Source organism: Pediculus humanus, genomic scaffold (genome assembly GCF_000006295.1).
Source record: "Pediculus humanus corporis 1103172108318 genomic scaffold, whole genome shotgun sequence".
NCBI classification, from domain to species: Eukaryota; Metazoa; Arthropoda; class Insecta; order Psocodea; family Pediculidae; genus Pediculus; species Pediculus humanus.
In genome coordinates this window covers 2,680,579-2,692,629 of record NW_002987887.1, presented here as the reverse complement: position 1 = coordinate 2,692,629, position 12,051 = coordinate 2,680,579, and the positions used below count along the sequence as shown (strand labels likewise).

Genomic DNA, 12,051 nt, shown 5'->3' with positions numbered 1-12,051 from the left:
TCTTTTTTATGTTTTTTCCTCTTGTGTCGTTTATCATCTTTTCTAAAATTTCTCTCTTCCCTTTCAGAGTGTTTATTTTTCCACTGGTCATCTTCCAGTCTTTTCATTTTATCTTGGTAAAGTATTCTTTTCCTGCTATCATCCTCTTCGGTACTAATTGACGATTCGCTAATTCTATCGTTAACATCTTTATTTTTGTGTTCTTCGCCGCTGCTTTTCTCCGATTTGTCAACTTTCGATTGATATTTTTCTCGATGTTTATGCCGAACACCACTACTGGATCGTTGATGTCTATCGTTTGATACTTTTAAACTTTTATTATTTAAACATTCGGGTGATTTCAATTTATCCTTTTTCCCATCGTCGAGTAAATCAGGTATATTAGTGATGACGTCGCTACTACTTTCCTCATCCCTTTCCGTTCCTTCCATTATTCCTGGCAATTGTGGTCCGAAAACAACAACATTACCTTTCGTTCCGGGTTCGGAATGGATAGCTTTGAGAAAAGCAGCAGCTCTCCTTTTTCTATCTAATTGTAATTGTTTTTCTTTTGTTGCCATAGCTACTTTTTCTCTAGCTGCTGCAGTTAATTTATCTTTTAACCTTTCAGTAGCTAAAAAAAAAAAAGAAAAAATTTCCTTTTCATTATAATAAATCATCATTAAAAAATCATTATAAAAAAAAATGATCATCACCTTATTAAATTTTTTTTTAATAAATTTCAGCTGGGACCGTTTGGATTAGGAGTCATGCCAACAGCTGGATATGTCAAGAAGTAGGAAGCAGGTAATTATTAAGGAGTCTAATAATAACAGGCTGCAACAAACAAAAAAATTTTCAAGGAAAAAATAATTTTCGTCTTAAGGCAAAGGAAAAATTAAATTTAAAAAGAATCGACAAGGAAGGAAAAAGGATTTATAATTTCATTCATACTCAACTTACCTAAAATCTTTTTATTTTTTTCTTCTTTTTCCTCTTGTGCAGCCAAATCGATAGTGACTATGTCTTCTTTTATTTCTTTTTCTTTCGCTTCTAATAATTCTCTTTCTTTACATTCATTTTTCGCTTCTTCATCCGAACTTTCTTCAACGGGCAAAGCACTTTTTTCTATTACAGGCTCCGATTCTTTAGGTTTTTTTATAGAAAAAGAAACTGGCGTTAATTTAGATTTTGAGTCGTCCCGCACTTTTACCGTACAATTTTCCAATTTCATCTTCGTTTCGGATTTCGTAGATTTTTCTAAATTTTCATATTGCTTAACTTTGAATTGATAATACGGATTAAATACATGATTGGAATTTAAAAATTCAAAACGTGAATCGTTCTTCATTCGAACAACCGTTTCAAAATCTCTTCCATTTTTAGCTACGTACGACGCCATTTTATCAATAATAACTTGCATGTCGTTCGGAGGAGTTGATGGTGTTTGAGAATTTATCGAATGCTTATTTAAACTTGTGTTCTTCGAACTGAATGAAAAAAATAAATAAACAACTATTTTGTAATTTTAAACGGTTTTTAACGAATTTTGCAACAATAAAAAATTGTGCCTATTGCTTGATGATAATCACGAATTAAAATTTAAATGCAAACCTATCAATGTAAGATCCATTTTCTTCATTTATTTCATTATCCCTAAGATTTCCAATTACTTCTTTCACTTTATTTACTTCATTTCCTTGTTCATTTAATGTTTTATCTTTTATTTTATTTACCAACATGGAATAAGCACAATGAGCAGATGGTTTGTAGTTTATACTAGGTATCGAAGGGGCCTAAAAATCAAGTAAATTAGTATTCAGTAATAATAATTAATGAATAATATAACATTCAAAAAAAAAACTTACCAATTCCACTTTAGAAACTGAAGAGGCTAAACTAGGATGAAGATAGTGATCATCTTCTTCACTTTCAACATCTTATAATAAAAATATAATAATAAAATTATATTATTTAAAAAATAACATTTTATGTAAAATATATTGGAAAAAAGTATTATTTTTAAAATTTATCACTTAGTTTTTTTCTACACTATAAAATTTTATTCTGCACAATTTACTCACTGGACTTTTTGTTTGTGCTTTCTAAATCTGGTTTGTAACGCCCTCCTTTAATGGCCATTAATAAATGTCTGTAATAACTATGAAGAGGATCATCAAATGATAAAAAATTAAATTGTGGATTTCCTGCTTGTTTCATTTTTAATAATATTTCCATCTGTGGTCCTTGATTGCTAATAAACATGGCTGTTTTTTCAATAATGGCATTATGTTTAACTGTTTCTGGCTAAAAAATATTTTTTAAATATAAGTTTATATCATCAATAATAAAATTCATACTTTCAAAATTATTGAATAACTCTTACCAAAACCATGTTTAATGGTAAATCTAATAAAGGAGAAGAAACAAATGGTTCATCATCTCCAATATCGGCTTTTTCTATGTTTTTTTCAGAATTGTATTCTTCTGTATTGGTTTCTCCTTCATATTTGTATTCCACCTGACCATAAGAATTTCCTTTATCACTAATGGCATAATGTAGTCTTTTAAGTTCTTCTTCTTGATACATTGTTTCTTCTTCTTCATTAGTTATTAATGCTCTATATCGCTCTTCATCACACATAGACTCAACTTGCTTTTCTATGTCTGTCAATCCAAAATACCTATCAAATCCTCCACTTGGAGCTTCTACATGTTTTAAATCAAACAAAGTACCCCTGGCATCATATCTGAAATTATTAATATTTTTTATAATATATATATTTCTTTTAATTAAAAAAAATTATTAACGAGCAATATGCTTTTTTTAATAAAAATTTTTTAAATACAACTAAGATTTTAAAAAAGTTTATAAGGAAAATTTAAAATTTCAAATGAATAACAACACTTTTAGTGTACATAAATTAAGAGCTGTAATTAGTTGCAATAAAAAAAACGTAATAATTAAACTTAAAAATAAAATGTTGTATTGTACATAAAGATATAAAAAATGTTAATAACAATTTTTTTAAAGTAAGTAAATAATTTTTTAGCACCTGTCAATTTTAAGGGACTCATCTCCCATCCAAGGAATTAAATGCTTTCCTTGATCTATATATAAAGCTTTTTCATCATCCCTAAATAGTTTACAAGAATAACCGAATATTAACAAATCATCAGTCTCATTATTTTTGTTTATGGTTACATCGTCTTTTAAACGAGATGCCATTTTTAATTTCAACCACGTTCGTTAAGGAGATTAAAGGGTTTTGTTTCAAAACATTTTGATTGTGCATAAACTTTAATTTGATTCATGATGAGTTTTAAAACATCAATGGCACCTTATCAACACTATCACACTCAATATAAATAGGTTTTTAATAATTTATTTCATCATGATTTTCAGAGTTTTAAATTATTACAATACAATTTTAACGGATTTTCGGATTGAATTTTAATTATGGATTTGATTGAACTTGAAGATTCATGCAATCAAACTTTATTTGATTATTATGAAATATATTTTCAAGAATATAAACAAATAATAGAACATCATTTTAAAAAATACAAGGAAGAGTTTATTGATTATTTTCAACAAAATGCTCAAAATTTAGTTATTGGAATAATAATATACATAGTTTTTAGTTTTTGTTTTTACTGCTTTATAATACGTACGAAATTAGTTCGCAATTTAGGTATTATATCCGATTGTAAAAATGTATTATTTGTAACTTCTCATCCTGATGATGAATGCATGTTTTTCGGGCCTACTATTGTGACATTGACCAACGATACAGATTGCAGTGTCTACCTTTTGTGCTTATCTAGAGGTATGGTAGTAAATTAAAAAAAAAAAATTGTGTACTTTTAGTACAAGTGAAGTTTTCTTATAAATAAATTTAATAAATTTAATACTTTCTAAATTATTTGTATTTTTATTTGACAGGAAATTACTATAAACGAGGTAAAATAAGAAAAAAAGAATTGTTTGAAAGTTGTAAAATATTGCAGATACCAGAACAAAATGTTCAAATAGTTAATTCTTCTCTATTGCGAGATGATCCTAATCTTAATTGGAATCAAGAAGTTATAGCAGACATTATTCTTAACTTTTTAGAAACTTATTCAATAGATACAGTAAGTCGACATTGCATTGGTTACAAAATTATTTTTTATTACCTATTTATTGAAAACTAACTCCTGTCACACACTTGAAATTATTAAATAATATGCAAAAAAATGTTTTTCTTTTTAAATTTTTTAGGTGATTACATTTGATAGGTATGGAGTTAGTAATCATCCAAATCATTCTTCAATTTTTTATGCAATGGCATACCTTTGTTTAGAAAAAAAACTACCAAAAAGTGAGTTGAAAATTTGCTTTGCACAAAGTCCTCTTATTGTAATCATTTCATTAATTTTCTCTTACTATTTTATCACAATAGTAATATAACAAAACTGATATCATTTTGAATATCAAAAATTGTGTTTTTTTTTAAATGTGCTTCATTAGTGTTGTTCTACAAAGAACAATTTTAAATTTTAAATTTTAATTTATTAAAATCATTGTATTATTTTATATTTTCGCAGAGTGCACTGCTTATGCTTTAGAATCTGTATCCAAAATTAGAAAATATTTGGGATTTATGGATGTGACATTTACTTATCTCTTGTCTTCCAAAAAATATGTTGTGCCAATGGAAAAAAGAAACATAATTAGGGATGCAATGCGAGCTCATAAAAGTCAATACTTGTGGTACAGAAGAATTTACATGTATCTCTCAAGATATGTTTTTATGAATTCGTTCAAGGAAATCGATGTACTAGAATTGGAGTTGGATTTTGAAGTAGATTAAAATCGATTAAAAATTTTTAATTTGTCCAATAACAAATAATTTATCCATATTCTTTTAATTATTCAATTTTTTTTTTTTTTTTTTTTTAAAGTTTGTTAGTATTTAAAGTAGGCAGCAAACTTATTTTTAACTTTGGTCCTTATTTTAGTTTACAATTTTTAGATGTGACTGCATATTTAAAGTTTCTACTGCTTAAAAATAAATTTTTACTATAATAATACTTAAATTTTGCTCAACGGTTAATAAAATTTAGATATACAGAAAAAATTATTTATCAACAAATTTAAATTTAACTCTAATAATCAACTTGATAATAATAATAATAATAATAATAATAATTTAGGTAATGCATTAAAACCCATTTTGTTTTTATTTATTTTAAATAAAATTCGTAAATTATAAATTAAGGATTAATTTTGTTTTATTATCGTAATTATTTAATTTAGTAAAAAAGAAGTACTGGACCAATGTGTAAGCCTTGAAATAATTAATATTTTATTATTAACTATTTATTATTGTTAATTTGAAATTGTTGTTATTTAGGTAATTATTTTTATACTTTATAATTTAGTTTATTGTTTACCAAATATTTATAGTTTATTTAAAAAAAAAAAAAAAAAAAAAAGAAGCTAATTTAATAATGTATAATCTTTCACATAAAAGTTATATGTGCAATGTATTTACTATTAATAAAAATATTTGATTACAATAATGTTTGTTTTATATTAAAATTATAATTTTAGTTTGTACTATTTCCGGTGCTTAAATTTTATTGTGACGTCATCAATTTGATTTTGCATTTTATTTGTGGTATTTTTTTTTTTCCTAACGAGCGGGAAGACATTCTTATGAAAAAAAATTTGTTTTTTTTTAAATATATTTTTTTTCCCGTCAAGTATACATCAATTTGCGAATTTATTCAAAGTTTTATTCATCATTAAAGGTAAAAAATTTTTTTAACGGAAATTTCAAGTTTTGGTTTGTAAAAACTATTTGTTGAATTATAATTTTTTTTATTATTATTTAATTTCAAATCGGTAATCATTTATTAAAATTACATAAATATATATTTAAAATATATAAATATTAATTAAATTTTCTTTTAAATCAGTAATTTTTTTGAATAACTCATAACAGTTAAATTTATCATTGAAGTTTTAAAAATTTACAAAATGGCGCCTAAAGCATAAACAGACGATTATGCTATTTAAAATATTGTAACATTTACGAAACGTAAGTGAAAGTTTTTACGTTTAAAAATTATTTAAAATAAAATTTTTTAAGTATAAATTATTGTTATTTATTGTGAAATGAATTTATTTAAAATCATTTGTATTATTTTTTCTAAATTTAAATTAAAAACTAATAGAACAGTGTAATCAAAAAAAAAAAAAAAAAAAAAATACTTTGATCAGCTGTTCTGTAATAATAGCCCATTGGTTAGAAAATGATTTTAATTAGCGCAAACTCATTCTTTCGTAAATACACCCGGTTATAAGTTGGTTTTAAGAGCTTCGTGTGAATGTTGTTTTTTCACTTATTATTTTTTTCAGTAATTTTTTTTATTGAAAAACTAATAACCGTTTATAATGGAAAACAAAAATTTTAAAAATTTGTTTAAAAGACCATGGATGGAATATTCAGGAGCTACTGCTCCTGCTGGTTCGAGTTCTGGAATTAAAGGCATTGTAGCAGGTAAGAATAAATTTATTTAAATAAATGCTCTAAATTATTATTATTATTATTTTTTATAAATTATAATTTCAGTAATTTTTAATTTGTTTCCATTTATTTTTTAAATTTTATAAAATGATGTCAATCAAATTTGTTCATTTGAATTCATTTCATATCAGTCTCTTAAAATTTTTGATAATTTTATTTTTTATTATCACAAGGGAATATTAACAACAAATTTAGCTAGCACAAATTTAAAAAAAAAAATATTATAAAAATCTTAGTATTGATTTATCCTCAACTGTAAAAATTTTATTAAATTAGTGAAAAACATGTAATGATAATTTTACAGTGTGCTTTATAATGGTAAGGTTTTGAAATGTATTATGTAATTAGTAAATTTATTCAACCATGGAATAAACATTTGTGCATTAAAGGAGGAATAAGAATCTTATTTAATCTGTATTACAAAATAAACAGAAATATTTTTATTTTATACTATAGGTGGTATTACTGGAGGAATTGAAATTTGTATTACTTATCCTACCGAATATGTGAAAACTCAACTTCAGTTAGACGAAAAGGGTTCTAAAGCTGGCGGAACAAAACAATACAATGGTATTGTTGATTGTATTAAGAAAACAGTGCAAAATAAAGGATTTTTTGGACTTTACAGAGGCCTTAGTGTACTTCTGTATGGTAGTATACCTAAAAGTGCAGTGAGATTTGGTGCCTTTGAGACATTTAAAAAACAAGCCGTTGACGATAGGGGAAACTTATCACTTCGTAATAGAGCTGTATGTGGATTAGGAGCTGGTGTTTGCGAAGCCATTTTTGCAGTCACTCCAATGGAAACAGTGAAAGTTAAATTTATTAATGATCAAAGGAGCCCCAATCCCAGATACAGAGGTTTTTTCCATGGTGTTGGATTAATAATAAAGGAAGAAGGTTAGTAGTTACACAAATTTTCTTTTACAATCAGAGTAAATTATAAGGCTCGTTTTAAGACAAATAAATACTGTAAATATTTTTCAATACCATATGAAAAAATTGGGTAAAATTGTTTGAAAAAATAAACAACACTCAATTAGCACAAATCTTGTCCAGTTGACCTTGTACTTTGTAATCCACAAGCCAATGTAACTTAAACTTGTAACAGTTTAATTTTTTTTTTTTATAAACTGGTTAAATAAAATGAAAGCTTGTTTAATGTATTTTTAGATTATTTGATTACATAACGATATGAATTAATTTTTATGTAAATTCAATAATCATTTATTTTTATTTATGATTATCATTTTTTTTTTTTTTTTCGTTCAATTATCATCAATTTAATAATTTTTTCCCCTGCAGACATGATATTATTTAGTAAAAACTTTTAAAAGTCTTTGAACCTTATAATTACTGGAAAAAGGCATATTTTCATCAAGACATTAACTGATAATATTTGACCTTGGCTATATTTGTTAAATAAAAAAATTTTAAGCTTTGAACTGGTAACCCCACTGCTCGACATTTTCAATTCTCAAAGTAAAAAAATTATTAATGATAAATTTAAATGATTATTTATAATACAAAATTTAAAATTGTATCCCTACTTTTTTTATATTATTAAAAATTTACAAAAAAAATAACTTTAAAAAATTAATTGATTATTTTCATTTTGCAGCATTATGTGTGTGTTTTTGCATACGAAAGCAATTTTTTTTTTTTTTTTTCGTAGCAATATTTGCATATTGTTAAATATATACGCGACATTAATTTCGATTTTGATCCAAATGAATATTTAACTTTTTTTTTTTTTTTTTTTTTTTTTTAAAGGTTTTAAAGGCGTTTATCAAGGATTAACGGCAACGATTATGAAACAAGGTTCAAATCAAGCCATTAAATTTTTCGTTATGGAAACGTGTAAGGATTTGTATAAAAAAGGTGATCCAACGGCATCCGTTCCAAAACCGTTGGTAGGACTTTTTGGCGCTGTCGCCGGTGCGGCAAGTGTATTCGGTAACACTCCCATTGACGTGGTTAAAACGAGAATGCAAGGTTTAGAAGCATCCAAATATAAAAACACTATGGATTGTTTTAGTCAAATTTGGAAAAACGAAGGTTTTTTCGCGTACGTATATTCGTTAAATATTAATAATAATGATAATGATAATAATTATAATCTCTACTTTTATCATGTTGTTCAATTTTACCGTGAAATTTTCCCTTTTTAACTAATTACGTCAAAGTGTAATATTTTAAGAATTCATTGAACCGTTAAAGTTTTCTTCTGCTAGAATACAGCCCGAAAAACAGAAAAGTGGTTAAAAATGATTTTAAAATTTCCAAAAAAAAGGATTTAAGATTTGATTTTTTTTAAAGAAACAAAGAATAAATTAACCTTTTTATTAAATAAATTATTAATTTTTTCAGGTTTTACAAAGGAACAGTACCTCGATTGAGCAGAGTGTGCCTGGATGTTGCAATAACATTTATGATATATGACTCATTTATGGATTTGTTTAATAAAGTTTGGAAGTAAATAAAAAGCCATGGAAATGATAAATAAATAAGTTCACTGTTGAATTTTAAATGTTCAAACTTGAAAGGGAAATAATAAAAAAAAAAAAAAAAAAATGGGTATTCGAGTAAGAAAAATCAAATTTGTCGAAAACTCAGGATAATTAAATGGTAATTAAGTTAATCGAAATTCTATTATTATTATTTTATAAAAATCGACAAATTTATTAACAATATCACATTGTTTTTATTTCACATCGAAGAAAAGAAAAACATTTTGAAAGATTTTACAGTATGACAATATTACAATTCGAAAAAAGAAAGGATTGAATTATATGTAAAAAAATTTTTTTTTTTATGAAACATGACTTGAAAAAAATCTTTTTTTTTAAACTGTACATTGTATTGAATTATTTTTCAATGACTGATACAAATATTAAAAGTGCCATATTGTTTAACTTTTCCAAATATTCCATTCGTAAATTAAAATTTGTAATTTTTCTTAAGGTCAAACAAATATTTTTTCTACTTAATATTTATTATTATCGTATCGTACTTTTATCTAATTTAACTTTTTAAAATAAATTTTTTTATGCATTTATTATCATTATTGTACATTTAAAAAAAAATGTAAGGTTTTACCATTTCCGGTTGTTGTTGTTTTTTTTTTAATTGTACATTATAGAAATGTAAATTTTCATTCCAATCTAAAACAATATGAATTTGTTTGAAAAAAAAAAAAAATTTCATTTGTCCATTCCTTTGTATTATTTTGCATTTTAGTGTCTTGTCGTTTTCCTCGAAGTAAAAATTTGATTTTTCATTTTAAATTAAATATTTTGCCATGAATCAAGTGTGCTTTATTATGTATTTTAATTGATCATATTATTTATTACTTGCAAAAAATTATAAATAAATTTAATAATATTTATTTAAAATAAAATGATTGGAAATTTATTATTTATTTAATTAAAAAAGGTGTGAATAATTTAATTAAAATTTGTTTTTTTTATTTGTTTATAAAAAAAAAAAATCATTCGACCGGATTAAATAAGAAACAAATAATTATTAAAAAAATAAATAAAAATTTTAAATGAATAAATTAAAATTATTTTATTAATATTTATTTTGTTATTTTAAAGCTCAATTTACATAATAAATAATTTTTTTGTAATGCAAAACATTTAATAACTAATTATATTTATATTTTATAATATTTTTTTATTATTATAATTTTAATTTTAATACAATTAATTAATTAATGGTGGATGATATTAATTATTTATTGTAATTAAAAAAAAAAAAGAGTAAAAATTTAAATGTTTAAGGGTTGTTGTTTTATTAAATAAAACAACCTTTATTATCATTATGTGTTTATTAAATTTAATAAATTATTAATCTACAATAAATAAATGTAAATTTATTTAAACTTATTTAAAAAAATGCTTAGAATTTAATAAATTATTGAGCGATATGACGATTATTTGTGTGGATTTTCAATGGCTGAAACTAATTTTTTTTTTCTTATTTTTTTTTTTTTATTTATTTCCGTCCATAATCGCTCATTATTTAATAAATTGTTGTTATTTGTTGAAATTTTTTTTTTTTTTTTTTAAGTTACTTAACATTTTATTTTAAACTTACATAATAATGTATATTTTTTTTTTTTTGTAATAGTGTGGAAATTTATACATAAATAATATGTTTTTTAATTTATTATTTTTGTAAAGTAAAAAAATTATTATTATTATTATTTATAATTTGGGAAAAATATATATTTATATTGGGTAATGTTTTTTGTAATTGTTTAATCATAAAATTTTTAAGAAATCACATTTCTCTCCATTTTCAATAAATTTTACTTGAAAAATTTTCAATAATTTATTTTTTTTTACAGCTGCTATGAAGTATTGTAAGTATTATACATAATTAATATGTAAAATAATCAATAATTTATTTATTTAAAAATAATAAAACTCTTTGTTTTACATATTAATACTTTCCAAAAGTTTTGAAATGTAATTTAATTAAAATTGCATTTAGAAAAAAGGTAAATGATTGTTAAAAAAAAAAAAGGTGAGTTTTAATTTTATATATAAATTATAATAATAATAATATTTAACATAAAAGTTGATTATAATAACAAATTTATAACTTAATTTAAAACTAAATAAAAATGGATGACAAAATTTTAACCAACAACAAAATGAAATTTTTTGGTTTTTTAGGTTTTTTTGGGGGTTGTGGTAAAGGAAAATAATAATTTTAAATGTTTTTTAAAAAGTCAAAAAAGAAAAAAACAAATGTTTTGTTTCCTTATTATAAAAGGTTTTAATCAAAAAAAGAAATGTGAAATAACATAATACAACATAATTATAAAAATGGCGGCGATTACAAAACTTTTTTTTCCCTTTTTTTTAAAATTAATTTTTCAAAATTTTATTAATATTTTATTTTATTTAAAAATGGGAAAGAAAAATTAAATACATGTTTCAATAAAAAATATTATAATTTTGATTTTTTTTTTATTTTAAATAATAATAATTAATGTTACTAATGAACTCGAATTAAAAATTTAAAAAAAAAAAAAAAAAAAAAAAGTTTTTAAAAAAAAAAAATAATAGATGATGATGTCATGAGTCTGCGCCTTCAAAATTTGTTTAATTTTCGTTCTCGTCTTTTCAGTTGGAAATCCACCGTACGCGTGATATTTCAAACTTTTAACGATTATAATAAGTGATTTATTTAATTTAAAAGTTATTTTTAGTTTTTAATAATATTGTTAAAGTGTAAAACAAACATTTTTACATTATTTACCTGAGGGTTATTTTATTTTTATTAATATATAAAAACATTTTAAGGTAAGATTCGGTTATAAATTTTAACATTAACTTTTTCTATATATAAAGTAACTCATTTGATTATTATTATTCTTTTTTTAATTTGAAACAACAAAACTTTTGCTTTTATTTTAATTGTTATTGTATTATTTGATTTATGTTAATTTCTAAATGTTTATAATTCTATTCATTTTATG

At 23.1% G+C, this 12,051-nt stretch overlaps 3 protein-coding genes across 3 annotated transcripts in view; 2 read left to right on the top strand and 1 right to left on the bottom strand.

Annotated features, from left to right (window-relative positions):
* Phum_PHUM608690 (uncharacterized protein) overlaps nt 1-3,208 on the bottom strand; it is a gene marked incomplete at both ends in the record, with an annotated part of 3,571 nt that extends 363 nt beyond the window's left edge. Inside the window, 7 exons of the mRNA XM_002432961.1 lie at nt 85-613; nt 943-1,469; nt 1,594-1,775; nt 1,848-1,918; nt 2,064-2,286; nt 2,366-2,729; nt 3,036-3,208. Of these exons, the coding sequence (XP_002433006.1) occupies nt 85-613; nt 943-1,469; nt 1,594-1,775; nt 1,848-1,918; nt 2,064-2,286; nt 2,366-2,729; nt 3,036-3,208 (2,069 nt within the window). The remainder of the gene's footprint in view (nt 1-84; nt 614-942; nt 1,470-1,593; nt 1,776-1,847; nt 1,919-2,063; nt 2,287-2,365; nt 2,730-3,035) is intronic.
* Nucleotides 3,209-3,439: 231 nt separating this feature from the next.
* Phum_PHUM608680 (N-acetylglucosaminyl-phosphatidylinositol de-N-acetylase, putative) lies at nt 3,440-4,835 on the top strand (the record flags this gene model as incomplete). The annotated part of the gene is made up of 4 exons (XM_002432960.1): nt 3,440-3,809; nt 3,926-4,116; nt 4,244-4,343; nt 4,570-4,835. 4 exons carry the CDS (start codon nt 3,440-3,442, stop codon nt 4,833-4,835), a joined length of 927 nt encoding a protein of 308 aa, XP_002433005.1.
* Nucleotides 4,836-6,424: 1,589 nt separating this feature from the next.
* On the top strand, nt 6,425-9,036 carry Phum_PHUM608670 (tricarboxylate transport protein, putative; the record flags this gene model as incomplete). Its single annotated transcript, XM_002432959.1, has 4 exons — nt 6,425-6,530; nt 7,014-7,457; nt 8,331-8,625; nt 8,928-9,036. The coding sequence occupies 4 exons, from the start codon at nt 6,425-6,427 to the stop codon at nt 9,034-9,036; spliced, it is 954 nt and encodes a 317-aa protein (XP_002433004.1).
* Between the last annotated feature and the right edge of the window lie 3,015 nt (nt 9,037-12,051).